This window comes from Haliotis cracherodii, unplaced genomic scaffold (genome assembly GCF_022045235.1).
Source record: "Haliotis cracherodii isolate W230 unplaced genomic scaffold, xgHalCrac1.p SCAF_9, whole genome shotgun sequence".
In the NCBI taxonomy this organism is placed as follows: domain Eukaryota; kingdom Metazoa; phylum Mollusca; class Gastropoda; order Lepetellida; family Haliotidae; genus Haliotis; species Haliotis cracherodii.
This window is the reverse complement of record NW_027266343.1, coordinates 55,004,380-55,023,254: the sequence shown is the minus strand read 5'-3', so window position 1 is coordinate 55,023,254 and position 18,875 is coordinate 55,004,380. Positions and strand designations below refer to the sequence as shown.

Below are 18,875 nucleotides of genomic sequence, written 5' to 3'. Positions count from 1 at the left end.
GACCAGATAAAATGTTGCCAGTCCAGAACTTTCTAGATTAACAAACAAAAGTAAGAAAAGGGTAAACATGAGAATATTATTGTTTAATGTTAGTTCTCAGAAAATAAACTGGGGGATTGTCAACTTAGTATCTTTAACTCATTGAAATTTTATTCATCAATAATGTTTTTAACGTTTACAGTTAATTTACCTGTTACATTGACAGACATGCAACTTTTAAAGACTGACCGCCCAATATAGACTGTCTCGGTCTGTCGGGCAGGCAGGTTTTTTCAACACTGTTATTACTTGCCATTTATAACTTTTTCAAACCCTGTTTGATCAGACTATGGGAATTCCCATCTAGGTCCAGCATATGAATACAATATCAGTTGCCAGTTGCCAGGTATTAATTTAGTACATTTTTATGCCAAAACGGCGGACCTTTAGAATTTAGCATCACAAAGTTTGTGTGGCCTTGTTATTCAGGGTGTTACACAGTTGGTGTGACCTTGTTATTCAGGGTGTTACACACAGTTGGTGTGACCTTGTTATTCAGGTCATTACACAGTTGGTGTGGCCTTGTTATTCAGGGTGTTACATACAGTTGGTGTGGTCTTGTTATTCAGGGTGTTACATACAGTTGGTGTGACCTTGTTATTCAGGGTGCTACACAGTTGGTGTCTTCTTGTTATTCAGGGTGTTACACACAGTTGGTGTGGTCTTGTTATTCAGGGTGTTACATACAGTTGGTGTGGTCTTGTTATTCAGGGTGTTACATACAGTTGGTGTGGTCTTGTTATTCAGGGTGTTACATACAGTTGGTGTGGTCTTGTTATTCAGGGTGTTACATACAGTTGGTGTGACCTTGTTATTCAGGTCATTACACAGTTGGTGTGGCCTTGTTATTCAGGGTGTTACATACAGTTGGTGTGGCCTTGTTATTCAGGTCATTACACAGTTGGTGTCTTCTTGTTATTCAGGGTGTTACACACAGTTGGTGTGGTCTTGTTATTCAGGGTGTTACATACAGTTGGTGTGGTCTTGTTATTCAGGGTGTTACACACAGTTGGTGTGGTCTTGTTATTCAGGATGTTACATACAGTTGGTGTGGTCTTGTTATTCAGGTCATTACACAGTTGGTGTCTTCTTGTTATTCAGGGTGTTACACACAGTTGGTGTGGTCTTGTTATTCAGGGTGTTACATACAGTTGGTGTGGTCTTGTTATTCAGGGTGTTACACACAGTTGGTGTGGTCTTGTTATTCAGGATGTTACATACAGTTGGTATGGCCCTGTTATTCAGGATGTTACATACAGTTGGTGTGGCCTGGTTATTCAGGTCGTTACATACAGTTGGTGTGGCCCTGTTAATCAGGATGTTACATACAGTTGGTGTGGCCTTGTTAATCAGGATGTTACATACAGTTGGTGTGGCCTTGTTATTCAGGGTGTTACACAGTTGGTGTGGCCCTGTTATTCAGGGTGTTACACACAGTTGGTGTGACCTTGTTATTCAGGGTGTTACATACAGTTGGTGTGGTCTTGTTATTCAGGGTGTTACATACAGTTGGTGTGGTCTTGTTATTCAGGGTGTTACACACAGTTGGTGTGGTCTTGTTATTCAGGGTGTTACATACAGTTGATGTCTTCTTGTTATTCAGGGTGTTACACACAGTTGGTGTCTTCTTGTTATTCAGGGTGTTACACACAGTTGGTGTCTTCTTGTTATTCAGGGTGTTACATACAGTTGGTGTGGTCTTGTTATTCAGGGTGTTACATACAGTTGGTGTGGCCTTGTTATTCAGGATGTTACATACAGTTGGTGTGGTCTTGTTTTTCAGGGTGTTACACACAGTTGGTGTGGTCTTGTTATTCAGGATGTTACATACAGTTGGTATGGCCCTGTTATTCAGGGTGTTACATACAGTTGGTGTGGCCCTGTTAATCAGGATGTTACATACAGTTGGTGTGGCCTTGTTAATCAGGATGTTACATACAGTTGGTGTGGCCTTGTTATTCAAGGTGTTACACACAGTAGGTATGGCCTTGTTATTCAGGGTGTTACACACAGTTGGTGTGGTCTTGTTATTCAGGGTGTTACACAGTTGGTGTCTTCTTGTTATTCAGGGTGTTACATACAGTTGGTGTGGTCTTGTTATTCAGGGTGTTACATACAGTTGGTGTGGCTTGTTATTCAGGGTGCTACACAGTTGGTGTCTTCTTGTATTTCAGGGTGTTACATACAGTTGGTATGGCCTTGTTATTCAGGGTGTTACACAGTTGGTGTCTTCTTGTTATTCAGGGTGTTACATACAGTTGGTGTGGTCTTGTTATTCAGGGTGTTACACACAGTTGGTGTGGTCTTGTTATTCAGGGTGTTACACACAGTTGGTGTGGTCTTGTTATTCAGGGTGTTACACACAGTTGGTGTGGTCTTGTTATTCAGGGTGTTACACACAGTTGGTATGGCCTTGTTATTCAGGGTGTTACACAGTTGGTGTCTTCTTGTTATTCAGGGTGTTACACAGTTGGTGTGGTCTTGTTATTCAGGGTGTTACATACAGTTGGTGTGGTATTGTTATTCAGGGTGTTACATACAGTTGGTGTGGTCTTGTTATTCAGGATGTTACACACAGTTGGTGTGGCCTTGTTATTCAGGGTGTTACATACAGTTGGTGTGGTATTGTTATTCAGGGTGTTACATACAGTTGGTGTGGTCTTGTTATTCAGGGTGTTACACACAGTTGGTGTGGTCTTGTTATTCAGGGTGTTACATACAGTTGGTGTGGCCTTGTTATTCAGGGTGTTACACACAGTTGGTGTGACCTTGTTATTCAGGGTGTTACACAATTGGTGTCTTCTTGTTATTCAGGGTGTTACATACAGTTGGTGTGGCCTTGTTATTCAGGGTGTTACACAGTTGGTGTGGCCCTGTTATTCAGGGTGTTACACACAGTTGGTGTGACCTTGTTATTCAGGGTGTTACATACAGTTGGTGTGGCCTTGTTATTCAGGGTGTTACACACAGTTGGTGTGGCCTTGTTATTCAGGGTGTTACTCACAGTTGGTATGGCCTTGTTATTCAGGGTGTTACATACAGTTGGTGTGGCCTTTTTCATTCAGGGTGTTATACACAGTAGGTATGGCCTTGTTATTCAGGGTGTTACATACAGTTGGTGTGGCCTTGTTAATCAGGGTGTTACACACAGTTGGTGTGACCTTGTTATTCAGGGTGTTACATACAGTAGGTGTGGCCTTGTTATTCAGGGTGTTACACACAGTAGGTATGGCCTTGTTATTCAGGGTGTTACATACAGTTGGTGTGGTATCATGGAACTGTTCTGGGTGAACAATACCTTCCAAATGACGTGCTGGTTTTCTTGGGGAATTAGTCAGCAAAGAGCCAGAGTCACAGGAGACTAATCACAATTTTATTTACAAGAACAATTAACAATTTACAATATACTTAGATAATAACTGAGGGTGCCACAGAGAGTCGGTACACACTCTGGGCTGTGGGAGAGAGGTCTGCTTGGTAAGAGAGTCAAACCCCTTCTCTCCTCTCTGGACCAAGGCTTATATAGCCAAGGTCACCTGACATTTAGTAAATAATAAATATAAATGTAAACAGTAAATCATCAGTGACATACTTGCACATCCTGTTCAGGATGGCAGACGGTCGATGTACACAAAAATGGGGATTAACAAATAGGATTAGCATCTAATAAATAACAGCAATTAAGTGTTTCAAGGCATATAGATGTCATGGCTCCAGGGTAATGAGCCTTTGCAATCAAATGTTCTTCAGACAATGGATGTCGTAAATCAGTCGCTATGACAACTTCCCTCCATTACGTGAAGCTTGGACTCCAAGCTTACATGAGTCCAAATTGATATGTGTGAACTTTTTCACCAAGGAAAACAACCATGCAAATGTGATCAAAATCAGTTATATGAAATCCTTATGTAACAAATATATCTATGCAATGACGGTATGAAAGTGATCATCTAGCCAATTTGAATTAGTGCCAGTTTGAAAACTAACCAAGTGATCTTTGTAATGTGCAATTTCACTACAAGTTAATTACCGCTTTGCACAGATTCAATAAATATATCACTGAAGGTTCTTTGAATTCAGGAGTCACGCTTGGCGGTGCGACTCAGTACCGAATAATGATAATGATTAATGTCATAAAAAGTACAAATTAAACATCTCAGCAAATATTCTGCATAAAGAAATTTGAAACCAGGAGTCTAGCTTTACCGCGTGACTCAAACGGTACTTGTGGGTACTATTGCCCTTTTAAGTACAATGGGTGCTCTTCCCGTGTCTTTGACGGAGCTTGCCCAGATATTGTGGGTGCGATGCCCAAGAAAAAAATCCTTAATTCCGACATCAAAATTCTGAAATGCTGAATACTGCTGTGCTGTTAATTACTTAATACTGACATACAATAAACATATGTGTAGGGGTGGCTCACCCAAGAATATCCCTAATCTGAATTCAAAGTCCTAGACAATACATTCAATTTTGTACCAAACTGTGCACATTAATTACTTGTAACAAATGACAAAATTTGTCGTTTAGATTTATGAAATTACGAGTCGAGCTTAGAGGTGTGACTCGATAACCCTACAGCTTAGGTTTGTCTGGGCCCTAGCTGCAACTATATGTCTGGCGTGGCCTGGAGACATTTCAAAGATTCCCTACACAATAACTTCAAAGATCTAGCTGACTAAAGATGTAATTTGGAGTATATTGCACATATACAAAACTGAATTTTGGAAAGACACATTTTGGCATTAATATACTGGCTTTGATTAAACATACCTGGTTGCACTATTCAACAGTCACACAATATATATCCTTGATTGAGTCCATGTAAGTAAACACAAATTAGTAAGTCACAATGAGATATCTTGTACACAGTGTCCATCTTGTAGGTGCCCGTGAGACGGTTTCTGTATTGTGCAGGGTCTGCATGAAGATTGCTGTGGTCGGGTCTCTGTGGGATAGGCGTGTATACTTCTTTACTTAGGTCATGTGCAGGAACGACATCTTGAAGGGGAAGTCTTAGCAGTGTTGCTAAGATATTCGAGCAGGGAAGGTTTGGGATCGGAGAACTTGTTCTTGATTGGAGAGGTTCTTGTTCTTTCTTCAATCTTGTTAAAGGCCATTTCTTCGTTCTTGGTGATTGGCCCCCAGGAAGGTAGTATATCCTTTGAATAAGAGATTGTCACTTCCTACAGTTTTGTGAACCATATGCCATGCTGCAAAGAGGTACAGGAAAGGACAGACTAAGAAGTCTGTCATACCCGATAGCTCCACCAAATTAACAACGCGTGTCGGTCTGACGTCGATTAATGAACAATTTGCATACTCGTATATGCAAGGGGACGACGTATGGTTCTCAGTAGGAAGTGACAACTTGGAGACGATGGCTTGTGGTATATACAGTTATACTTTATACCTGTTGATATATACATGTACATACAAAAGACACTATGTGCCTGGTCAGCACATAGTGTTAGTGGTTGTTGTCTAGGTGCCCCGGAGCACCCAGCCTAACCCTAGCTAGGCTAAGGGTAAGACCTTTCTTTTCTCCTTTTCCAATCTCTCTCCTCTCTGGACCAAGGCTTATATAGCCAAGGTCACCTGACATTTAGTAAATAATAAATATAAATGTAAACAGTAAATCATCAGTGACATACTTGCACATCCTGTTCAGGATGGCAGACGGTCGATGTACACAAAAATGGGGATTAACAAATAGGATTAGCATCTAATAAATAACAGCAATTAAGTGTTTCAAGGCATATAGATGTCATGGCTCCAGGGTAATGAGCCTTTGCAATCAAATGTTCTTCAGACAATGGATGTCGTAAATCAGTCGCTATGACAGTGGTCTTGTTATTCAGGGTGTTACACACAGTTGGTGTGGCCTTGTTATTCAGGGTGTTACACACAGTTGGTGTGACCTTGTTATTCAGGGTGTTACACACAGTTGGTGTGGCCTTGTTATTCAGGGTGTTACACACAGTTGGTGTGGTCTTGTTATTCAGGGTGTTACACACAGTTGGTGTGACCTTGTTATTCAGGGTGTTACATACAGTTGGTATGGCCCTGTTATTCAGGGTGTTACACACAGTTGGTGTGGCCTTGTTATTCAGGGTGTTACACACAGTTGGTGTGACCTTGTTATTCAGGGTGTTACACACAGTTGGTGTGGCCTTGTTATTCAGGGTGTTACACACAGTTGGTGTGGTCTTGTTATTCAGGGTGTTACACACAGTTGGTGTGACCTTGTTATTCAGGGTGTTACATACAGTTGGTGTGGCTTTCTTATTCAGGGTGTTACACACAGTTGGTGTGACCTTGTTATTCAGGGTGTTACATACAGTTGGTGTGGCCTTGTTATTCAGGGTGTTACACACAGTTGGTGTGGCCTTGTTATTCAGGGTGTTACATACAGTTGGTGTGACCTTGTTATTCAGGGTGTTACACACAGTTGGTGTGGTCTTGTTATTCAGGGTGTTACATACAGTTGGTGTGGTCTTGTTATTCAGGGTGTTACACACAGTTGGTGTGGTCTTGTTATTCAGGGTGTTACACAGTTGGTGTGGTCTTGTTATTCAGGGTGTTACACACAGTTGGTGTGACCTTGTTATTCAGGGTGTTACATACAGTTGGTGTGGTCTTGTTATTCAGGGTGTTACACACAGTAGGTATGGCCTTGTTATTCAGGGTGTTACACACAGTTGGTGTGACCTTGTTATTCAGGGTGTTACACACAGTTGGTGTGGTCTTGTTATTCAGGGTGTTACACACAGTTGGTGTGGTCTTGTTATTCAGGGTGTTACACACAGTTGGTGTGACCTTGTTATTCAGGGTGTTACACACAGTTGGTGTGGCCTTGTTATTCAGGGTGTTACATACAGTTGGTGTGGTCTTGTTATTCAGGGTGTTACACACAGTTGGTGTGGTCTTGTTATTCAGGGTGTTACATACAGTTGGTGTGGCCTTGTTATTCAGGGTGTTACATACAGTTGGTGTGACCTTGTTATTCAGGGTGTTACACACAGTTGGTGTGACCTTGTTATTCAGGGTGTTACACACAGTTGGTGTGGCCTTGTTATTCAGGGTGTTACATACAGTTGGTGTGACCTTGTTATTCAGGGTGTTACACACAGTTGGTGTGGTCTTGTTATTCAGGGTGTTACATACAGTTGGTGTGGTCTTGTTATTCAGGGTGTTACACACAGTTGGTGTGGTCTTGTTATTCAGGGTGTTACACAGTTGGTGTGGTCTTGTTATTCAGGGTGTTACACACAGTTGGTGTGACCTTGTTATTCAGGGTGTTACATACAGTTGGTGTGGTCTTGTTATTCAGGGTGTTACACACAGTAGGTATGGCCTTGTTATTCAGGGTGTTACACACAGTTGGTGTGACCTTGTTATTCAGGGTGTTACACACAGTTGGTGTGGTCTTGTTATTCAGGGTGTTACACACAGTTGGTGTGGTCTTGTTATTCAGGGTGTTACACACAGTAGGTATGGCCTTGTTATTCAGGGTGTTACATACTGTAGGCATGGCCTTGTTATTCAGGGTGTTACACACAGTTGGTGTGACCTTGTTATTCAGGGTGTTACATACAGTTGGTGTGGCCTTGTTATTCAGGGTATTATATATACAGTTTGAGTAAATTTGTAAATTCTAAATGACAAGTTCACTGTCAACAATAAATAATGCTCAAGCGTCTGTCAGGTAATATGTCATTAAAATCAAATGTGTAGGCCACTGCATTCATTGTTATGTTTGCCAAAATATTAATTTACTTTTACTCATTCCTTCCTTTGATCAGCAACTTCCGTAATATAGCATTAGATTTAAATCAAGCAACGTAGTCAGAAAAATTAAAATGATTGGAAGTTTGTTTGTCTCCCGATATTTTCCAAGAACATCGTAGGAGGTTGACGTCAGTTCACATCTTTCATTAAGCCAAACTTCTGGTTAATATGGTTCAATATTATTCAAATTTCTGTTCAGCTCTCTCTAATGTCTTCCATTTTCTAATTCCATTTGAGTAAAAAACGTTTTTGCCTCATGCTATTATACCAAACTTACAATTAAACCCAACCTGTTTTCTATCTGAGCCAAGCTTAAGTAAAGAGTTAATATGTCCGAGTACATTACACGCTGAAGAGATCCCGAGTATGCAGGTTTGCCGGCTGTGAGGTTACGCTGGTCCTATTGTATCACTACCTGTATTTATTTCCAGCATTAATGCAGCCACAGCCAAGCACTTGCCACTTTGTTTGCTTTGATGAGATTTACTGCATATTGATCGAGGATTAGTCCTCGACTGCGCTGGGATGCAAATGACAAAGTCAGGCTTATTGGTGGTGTGGTCTTGTCAATCCCTGGCCATTCTCTCCGACCCTCTCAGACAGGATCGGCAAGCTCTAGTGCTATGACTTACGTCTCCTTAAAATAGTTCATTCTAATTCTAGAAAACTATTTCTGTGCCACCATTTCCTTTTTGCTAACATGCTTAAATGTGCTTCAGGTATTGACTTGTTCATCACCGGACGTCCTCTGTTGCTTTTGTGTCAATCAAAACTGTTGTGGAATACAGTTACGTACATAGCTTATTTTGTGAACATGGTGAAAGGGTTTTGTGTTCTATGTGTGTGTAGAAAACATGTTAGTTATTATATGAGAATTTTGATGGATAATTGTTTCCTAATTTATCATGTTCTGATGTGGATGTAGGTGATATGCTGAAAATACTTTTGTCATTGTTCATTTAACAAGCAGAAGCAGGGACTACATTTGAAAAGAAATTTCAAGGTTTTTGTCTGGAAATAACAGGGTTGCACTTAGAAATGAATCTCTCCGTAGGCTAGTTGAAATGCTTGGTTTTCAAGATTGATCCCTATTCTAGTATGACCTAGTACACTGGTAACTATGGTAACCTCCAAGTGTAGTTGTTTGGCTGTGGCATATCGGTATAGTCCCATTCAATACAAACACTCTGTAGAGATTCCATACCAGGTTAGGTCCCTTTCACATTATAACTGTTTCCAGTTGGGAGTCAAGGCCAGGTTAGGCCCCCATCACACTATCACTGTTTCCAGTAGGGAGTCAAGGCCAGGTTAGGCCCCCAGCACACTATAACTGTTTCCAGTAGGGATTCCAGGCCAGGTTAGGCCCCCAGCACACTATAACTGTTTCCAGTTGGGAGTCAAGGCCAGGTTAGGTCCCCAGCACACTATAACTGTTTCCAGTAGGGATTCCAGGCCAGGTTAGGCCCCCAGCACACTATAACTGTTTCCAGTAGGGATTCAAGGCCAGCTTAGGCCCCCAGCACACTATAACTGTTTCCAGTAGGGATTCAAGGCCAGGTTAGGTCCCAGCCAAATATGACCATTTCTACTTTGGATTCAAGACCATGTTAAGTCCCCAGCACTCTATGTATAGGATAAAACATGCCTCAGAGGTTTTGGTTGAAAATGTAAAACTGCGATGTGGGAAAAGCCAGTTTTATCCAACTTATGAACCATCTAAAGGCAAGAAAAAACAGAAAAAATAAGAAAACATTGACATACCTTATGCTTATAGCGAAACAATACAGTGTATTGCGGTATAAAAGGAATTTGCTCAAAGTGTGCGAGAAATAAACCATGTGCAGCATGGACTAGTTGGAGTCATGACATGATAAACTGAACAACTTCTCATCACCTGCCATGGTAGCTCAGTGGGAGAACAGGGGGTTACGAAACTTAATACAATATGTGAGGTTGCAGGTTCAATTCGCATCATGGAATTTTCATGTAGAAAAAATTGTGACTTTTAGCCAATCATCAAACACAATTGTGTTCACATTAAGTGTCAAAACATGAATTGTTAAAACCTAGGTACTACAATAGAAATATTAAACCTTACAGCAGGTTTAGAAGTGAGTCATTTCAAAACCTGGGTTTGGAAGATGAGCTGGTTGCAAGATTTTCCCGAGGTTGTCAGGAACCAAATGCTATATTGGGTAACATGGTGATAGGTTTATGATACTGTTTCAACTTTGGATTCAAAGCCAGATGAGGTTCCAGAACACCATAACTGTTTCCAGTTTGAATTCAAGGCAAAATTAGGCAGTACCCATGCTTTCTCCAGTGGGGATTGATCATATCATGCATATATATAGCCACCCTTGCTAGCGATACTGTTAATATTATTACCCCCACTTCCAGGCTGCCCTGCCCTGCACCTTCCCCCACCCCCCAAAGACCGAGATCGTACAGTCTAGATATCCCCACAGGGTCTCCCCCCACCTCCTACCTACAGGTCCCCTTGGCCAGACTTCAAAGAGCATCTGGGGTGTACGTGGAAGGGCGACACTCGGTGAAGGGAATTAGCGGATATTACTCACACGAAGCCAGGGAACACACTAGCACAGATAATTCAATGATTGAATAATGAATGAGGTAATTTGATCAGAGTAGGATGGTGAGTGGCAATTGAGGCTTGTGAATACCAATTGATGTTATGTCAGAAGCACAATAACATTAAATGTGACTTGAACTAGAATTGCTTTTCAAAATTCATATTTGTTTGACTCTAACATGGGAATGTTCCCGAGAGTCCAACAGGTACTAACTCTAGCACAGATTCTACACTTATATTTCTGTTTCCAGTCCTTGGCTATAAAATGTAACTTTGTCAATGATTTTGTCAGGAATTTTCTGTAGTCCACAGTTAGACATTTGAAAAGTTTCATATTGTCCAGCAGCCTGAGTCTGAGTGGGGTATTTTATTTATGACGTTTGGCAGCCTTCCCGATATTTGCCTTTCTGAACCCTGAAAATTCAGGTTAGAATCTTCACCAACTCATGCTTGCCATAAGAGGTGACTAACAGGATTAGGTGGTCAGGCTCGGTGACTCGGTTGATGCATGTTGTCCTATCCCAATTGTGTAGGTCAATGCTCATTGTTTATGCAGACTACCGTCATTTAGCTGGAATACTGGTGAGTGGTAAGTTAAACAACAAACAAAAATCAGACTGTGATCACCTGTGATGGGATGATGTGACACAATCTGTTTCACTGTTTCAGGTCCGTCTGATCATCTGTGACGTGAGACGCGGTGTATCCAACCTGGCTGGTCACCAGCAGGACGTCCTCCACGAACTGTCCACCCTGTCCTAGCAACAGGTGCTGGGATACAGGCTCCAGATGCAGCAAGAAGACTGGAGTCTAGATGCTGTTGATTGCCAGGTTCCAGTTGCCAGGCTTTACATATTACTCATTCTCACAACAGCATTACATGGTTCCTGGTGACTGCCACAGGGTTATACAGCGGTCCTCACACCGGCCATCCTGTTTTACTGGTATTGTGTGGATTAATGCAAGGCTTAGTTCACTATCAAAGCTTGGTTGAAACGTCAGAACTTTATCATATCAATAGAGAAAGGTAAATGTGGGCCAACATTAACAGTGGAAATGTACTGTTGGATGATTGGACAAGATGTTTGAAATCCTTTGAGAGTTCTTGCAGTGAAGATGTTGCATTGTGAAGGAGCAGCTCTGTGGATGTGATCAAGGTTCTGGACGTCAGCATGCAACAGAGATTACCTGTGTAACTTGTGGGTTCATGGATTCGAACTCAGTCTTGAGTAAAACCTCGGTGATGTTCTCTACACAGCAGATTCAAGCTATTCTAATACTTAAGGACAATAATATGGACTGCCAGAGACGAAATAGTCAGCATGCAATTATGGCAAGTTAAACTGATCAGATTAATTTTGTAGCATGCAAAACTGATCAGGTTAAATTTGTAGCAAGCAGAACTGGACAGCTTTAACTTATAACAAGCAAACCTGGTCAGCATGGACTGTTAAACATAAACAGTTAGATATACCTCCAGTTTGCTGCCAATGAGGATGGCTCAAAGACACTTGCTGAAGAACTGGAATATTGAGCTTGTTTGTGGAACGGATGGATCCAAGTTTTGTGCTTCACCGGAAAAAGGGCCAGACCTGGCTGTTGTACCTCGACTCCAGGGGAACACGAGTGGCTCACACAGACTGAAACTGATCCTGTTGATCAGGAACGATTGAGTTCGTTGACTGGTCCTAGCAGACATAGGAAGACTTTTGTGAAGAGGCTTGTTATGTTACCATGACAACAAAGTACATCGCATGAACTGTAGTGTTTGTGTATTGATGTTGGGGAACACACCTGGCCACACCTGGGTCAGGACATGGAGGGTTTGTGAGGGTATATAGGTGTATGAACGTAGGAACATGACATGGGGAAGTCATGTTTGTCGTGGTCCGATTTTGTTATAGTGAATAGATATGTTGTTTTATTTGTGGGAGTGACAAGTTGTCTGGTGTGTTCACATTTGTATCAGTGTAGGGATGCAGTATAGATCCTAGAGGTGTAGCGATATGGTGGGTTTGCGATAGCATATGGTATGTATACTATGGGTGTGATATGATTCGTTTCCCCCAACCCCTTTACTTCACAAGTTGATAGTCTTTCATTTTGCAGGTGAAGCAGAACCCTGAATCATTTGTCATTATTTCTCAGAGCTCAGAGATGGGATCTTGTAGGGCAGAAACATACTGGGGTGCCATTTGTGTCCAGCCATGAAATCATAAATTCTAGTTGTCCCTATGAGAAGCTGGAGTCCTTACTGTCCACATATCTAGACTTGCCTCTTAGGAGGATAGAATTACTACACATGTATGGACTTTTATTTCAGTGCAGCCTTGGATCAAGGCTAATGACAGAAGCGAATTAAATAAATTCTCACAATTGGAAACACCAACACTGATTGTTTGTCATCGCCGCTGGGGGGTGTCACTCTATCAACCACTGGTTTGTTGCCAGGCAACCAGGATATGAACTCAGTCCCTCCCTGATATGTTACTGAGGTATCTATGATATCTGTCACTACTCTTGCATGCCTATGATGCAATGTGGATGTTAAGAAGGAGACTTTATGTCTATAACGGATCTGCAACTGTCCTTGCTCAACAAAACATTATTCCTTTGTCTGGAGGAGACAGAGGTGCTCAAAGGCTTAGCGTTCTGTACTCCATGCAGACTTCCATCCCTTAGCAGTTCCAAAATCCACCAGTTCAGATTCAGTTTTTTTTCTCGATTGTGATCCATCATGTTTGTGCTCATGGGTTTTGCTACAAAGTGTCGAATGTCTGTCTTCAACACACCATGACAGGGATTTACCCAGGAATCCAAATTAAGTGTACTTGGAATGCAGTTTGGGAGAAAATCATTATATGCCCAAATCGGTCTGTGAAACACAAACCTAGGCAGATCCAGGAGAGGAGGGTCCAGGAGGTCCAGACGCCCACTTTCAAAAAACCAAATGTGTTATGTTGTAGGCAGTAAGATTATCTGAGGGAGTGTTTGATATTTTGGACCCCTCCCTTTTGATAATGCTGGATCCACCCTTGACAAGTCCCCTCTACAGAGCCAGAACATTAGTTAATACCATGTAACATGAATTGGGAAATTTGTAATTCCAATTTTGGAATTTAAACAGACATTTTCTGCAGACTTGGGGTTGAATATTGGTCACTTAGCTGGTGGAGATAGATCCCTGTCATGAGGTGATTGGACACTGTTGCAAGTGGCAAAGGCTCACTCTTGTGAAGAATCGGGGTAGAATAGGTCTTCAGCTATGCATGCTTGCCGTAAAAGGCGACTATGCTTGTCGTAAAAGGCAACTAACAGGATCGGGTGGTCAGACACGCGGACTTGGTTGATGCATGTCATTGATCCAAATTGCGTGGATCAATGCTCATGATATCAATCACTGGATTGTCAGGTCCATACTCGATTATTTACAGACAGACGTCATATAGCTGGAATACTGCTGAGTGGGGCGTTAAACAACAAATCAACCAACCACTCTTGTCCCTGTGATCAAATCAGTTAGCATCACAGTGTAGAGATAATATTTGGAATGTTTGTATTCACGGTAGACTACATTGTGTGTTCAAGCGTGGTCCTCTGCTGATTGGTAACTGAAGGGAGTATGGGGCAGTCCATGAAGACTACAACCGTGTGTTCTCATTCACATGCTTTTTCACAAATATATTGCTCAACTTATGTCAAGAAGACAGCGTTAGACATTAACACTAGTCCCGTAGTCTGTGCCAAACTGCCAAATAGTTAAGGTATCATAAAGACTAGTAGAAATTTGACATTGGTAAGGGTTTTGACAGATGTTATCATTATTACTAGTGGACTGAACATGTTAGTTTCTAGCGCAGGAAGGGGGCATGGGTGGCCCAGTAGTCTTGGTTCTCAATTTACTGTGGAGAGTTGGCGTCCCTTGGGACACCAGAAACTTATGATCATGGGTTTGAATCCCGGTTTGCCCTGATTATGTTTCTAGGTTTGTCAGCACCATACCCGTGCTCGTGGGTTTCACCGAAGTGGTAAACGTCTGTGACCTGCATCACTTCGGGCTTTCCTCCCACATTGAGCTGACAGGCCGTGATATACTGTATTCGACGTAATAAGCGCCCACGGGGATATTTGCTAATATATTGGCTAATGAACAATCCCAATTAGCACCCCTTCCGATTGAGCAATGTACACAAGACTTATTTATTCGTGTATAATACGCACCCGTGTGTTATTTGCTACCTTAATTATGGGCAATTAAATTCTAGAAAAATATATGTCGTACATAAACATTTCAGGCTGTCAGCATAAACCCCGAAATTTATCTTTCAAGAGCCCCCTATTTCTTTTTGTGAGAGCACCCTGGGCTCTTATTGCATTGAATACGGTAACTGGAATATTGTTCAAAGCAGCATTAAACCCAACTCACTATGTCAAAACCCTGTAAAGGTTTGAGTAGTATATACTGCTCAAAAGAAGTTAAAGGATTCTTCGATATTACTGTAGTTATCTGTCATGCCATGACAGATTAATCATAGCAATATGAAAGAATCGCTGTCATGATGGATTAACTACAGTTATATGAAAGAATCAGGTGTTCTTTAACTTCTTTTGAGTAGTATATATTGGATATTGTGTTTCATTTTGGTGCAGGTGTGTCCGCTGACCTCACTGATGTTTGTAATTGTGGACACGAAGCATATAGATTATTTCATGGGTTGTACCATTTTTAAAATTTGGTGCCGACTGTCAGCATGTTTTGTGAATAATCTGTTATTCTCTGTACAAATGAACAGAAAATGCTTTCAGTCAAGGTGTTTTGGGTGCCTGAGATCCAAGAATATTTTTTAGCCAAATAACGGTGATGATGGACTTTGTGACCAAAGAAGCAGCAATATTACACTGATTGCCAGTATATGTCAGACAGCTGTGGTAGTGTCAACTAGTTGATAGTGTTATAATACTGCGTGGTATGTTGTATATGTGTATATAATCAAAATGCATGTACATTTCTGTTATAAACCCTATTTAAATTTGTTGTACATTTGTATAGTATATAGCCAATGGATTGTTATTTGAATTGAGATGGCGTCACTGGCAGACAAATGATCATGAATGGGAATATTTACGTATATGGTCAGTTATACCATCTTTTCTTGTTGTGTATGTTTTAGTCATTAAAAATATGTGCAAATATTGCAAGTATTGTTCCATTAAACATGCATGTATTTAGGTTCTCTGCAAACAAAATGGCGCCGCAGCTAGAGCCTCCCTTTATCGTGTTGATATAGATATATCCATATTGATTGTCGAAACCCTTCAAGGGATTCTAGCACTTCACACATAGATCAGGGAATAAACACTGCAATCAAATTGTTTCGATACATATGTCACTTAGATTAACATAATCATCCAAGTTGATACATGTTACATATCATAGTCAACAAAGTAACTGGATAGTACAAAAAAAATCATTTACAAATCTTTCCAAGTTTTATCGGTGGATGTGTTTTGTCGGCCTTTCTGTAAACGATAATCAAAGCTGAATCTTGTAAATGTAGTGAGAGAATTTTACCGCCGATTACGGTTGTGTTATATACCTCAGCTGGCAGTACTTACAGACAATATTGTACTGATGTCTCCAATAGGGCTTAAATCATGCATATCACACACTGCCTGCTCCATGATGTATCACAATACTTGCTTCACTGTATTGCTTTAACAATATTTGCTCCATAATAAAATATTTAAATAAATAGATTTTTGTCATGCGCTATAGGCTATCTGTTGATTATGCTCTAAGCGCTAGAACTAATATTACCCTGTCAAGTTATCCAATCGTTGTTGCTTGATATGAAACCTTTCTCTTTGTAATATAATACCTATGACTACACTTCCTTCACCAGGGAGGGTGTGGTAGGTACATGGTGTTCCCCGTTGCGATATTTCTGGAATTATGCTAAAAGTGGCGTAAAACAATATTCACTCTCACTCACTCACTCACTCACTCACCCGACCACTCACCCACTCACTCACTCATCCTGAGTTACTATGTCCACATTGTTTGCCACAAGTTAAATGTCCCCTGCTAGTCCCCTCTATTTCTACTGATCATGCTAGCATCATCCCAACCTAGACATGCTCAACCAGCAATTGGGCAAAACAAGCCTATGTCCCAATGCAGGGAGATATTTCTTCCTATTTGATGGGATTGTTATTTGTAAAGATGTGTTATGCTGACTATTGATTTTGTCTTGTTTGGAGGAATGTTTGTTTGCTGTAGACATCAGGGAGTGATGTATTGGTGTGTAGTGCCACGGTTTGGATTAACCCATACTGTACTGTGTATCACCATCATGTGGATTAACCCATACTATGCTGTGTATCACCATCATGTGGATTAACCCATACTATTCTGTGTATCACCATCATGTGGATTAACCCATACTATGCTGTGTATCACCATCATGTGGATTAACCCATACTATGCTGGGTATCACCATCGTGTGGATTAACCCATACTATGCTGTGTATCACCATCATGTGGATTAACCCATACTATGCTGTGTATCACCATCATGTGGATTAACCCATACTATGCTGTGTATCACCATCGTGTGGATTAACCCATACTATGCTGTGTATCACCATCATGTGGATTAACCCATACTATGCTGGGTATCACCATCGTGTGGATTAACCCATACTATGCTGTGTATCTCCATCATGTGGATTAACCCATACTATGCTGTGTATCACCATCATGTGGATTAACCCATACTATGCTGTGTATCTCCATCATGTGGATTAACCCATACTATGCTGTGTATCACCATCATGTGGATTAACCCATATTATGCTGTGTATCACCATCGTGTGGATTAACCCATACTATGCTGTGTATCACCATCATGTGGATTAACCCATACTATGCTGTGTATCTCCATCATGTGGATTAACCCATACTATGCTGTGTATCTCCATCATGTGGATTAACCCATATTATGCTGTGTATCACCATCGTGTGGATTAACCCATACTATGCTGTGTATCACTATCGTGTGGATTAACCCATACTATGCTGTTCATCACCATCGTGTGGATTAACCCATACTATGCTGGGTATCACCATCATGTGGATTAACCCATACTATGCTGTGTATCACCATCGTGTGGATTAACCCATACTGTGCTGTATATCACCATCATGTGGATTAACCCATACTATGCTGTTCATCACCATCGTGTGGATTAACCCATACTATGCTGTGTATCACCATCGTGTGGATTAACCCATACTATGCTGTGTATCACCATCGTGTGGATTAACCCATACTGTGCTGTATATCACCATCATGTGGATTAACCCATACTATGCTGGGTATCACCATTGTGTCGATTAACCCATACTATGCTGAGTACCACCACAGTGTCGATTAACCCATGCTGTGCTGTGTATATCTCTTGTTACCTCATGGTATTGAGGGTGCATTGAGGGGGCCTAGAGGTTCTTGCATTTAATTTGTACCCAAACATGGGGAACATGATTTATGAAGTTGACTGTTTTCTCACTTTGCCAACTTTGCTGAAAGCAGTACTCCACCTCACCTGTTCACTGACAGTGGTATAAGGGATGATATGTGCCGTATCTGATAGACTATTTACAACATTGTTTATAGGAAGGTAGCTACCGTACCTTGTAGTGTCAACATTATCCACTGCTTAGTCCTCTGTCGTTAGGATGGTGGGTAGCCTTGCGGTTAAAGCGCTGGCTTCCACAGAACATATCACTACAATGACATTGCATCACAATGCTTTGCAGACCATTGTCATATCATCAGTCATCATGACATCACAGACAAATGACATCACTAATCTCTCTGTCACTAAAGCTGGTTAGGAGTACATTATGCACTTGTGACACTTCTTATGAACAGAAAAAGTTGGAAATATGATTTTGGATTGTAAATAGAGTCAAACTTGTCATCACGAGTTGATAAAGGAGTGCTGGGGTAGCCTAGTGGTCCAAGTGTTTAATCATCATGCCGGAGACCCAGGTTGGATTTCCCACATGGGTACAATGTGAAGCCCACTTCTGGTGTCCCCTGCTGTGATATTGCTGGAATTTTGCGAAAAGCGGCGTAAAACCTTACTCACTCACTCACCCACTCGTCCTGCCGCCAGCCTTCCTACTGTACAGTCCCAGCCAGATCAGATAAGGAATGTTACCATAGATATAAGCCTGACTCAATAAACCCTATGTATCAAGTGATGGTCAAAAACAATATACAAGCTGTTTAATCAATGATTTACGGTAAAGCTGCTCAGACAGTGAGATGTGTTTATGTGGAGAATGTTCATATCTTGTAACAGCTATGAAGGATGCAGTTGACTTCATCCAATCTCCCCTGTATGATAAATAACAAGTAAATGTTCCATCTCCTCTTTCTTCTGA

The 18,875-nt window shown here is 41.2% G+C and overlaps 1 protein-coding gene across 2 annotated transcripts in view; it reads left to right on the top strand.

Moving 5' to 3' along the window:
- The window catches only part of LOC139452285 (armadillo-like helical domain-containing protein 3), a 52,518-nt gene extending 39,712 nt beyond the window's left edge, over window positions 1-12,806 (top strand). For both annotated transcript variants that reach the window (XM_071233695.1, XM_071233694.1), the window contains exon 27: window positions 11,093-12,806. In XM_071233695.1, the coding sequence (XP_071089796.1) occupies window positions 11,093-11,185 (93 nt within the window). In that variant the 3' untranslated portion in view covers window positions 11,186-12,806. The remainder of the gene's footprint in view (window positions 1-11,092) is intronic.
- The last annotated feature ends 6,069 nt before the right edge of the window (window positions 12,807-18,875 follow it).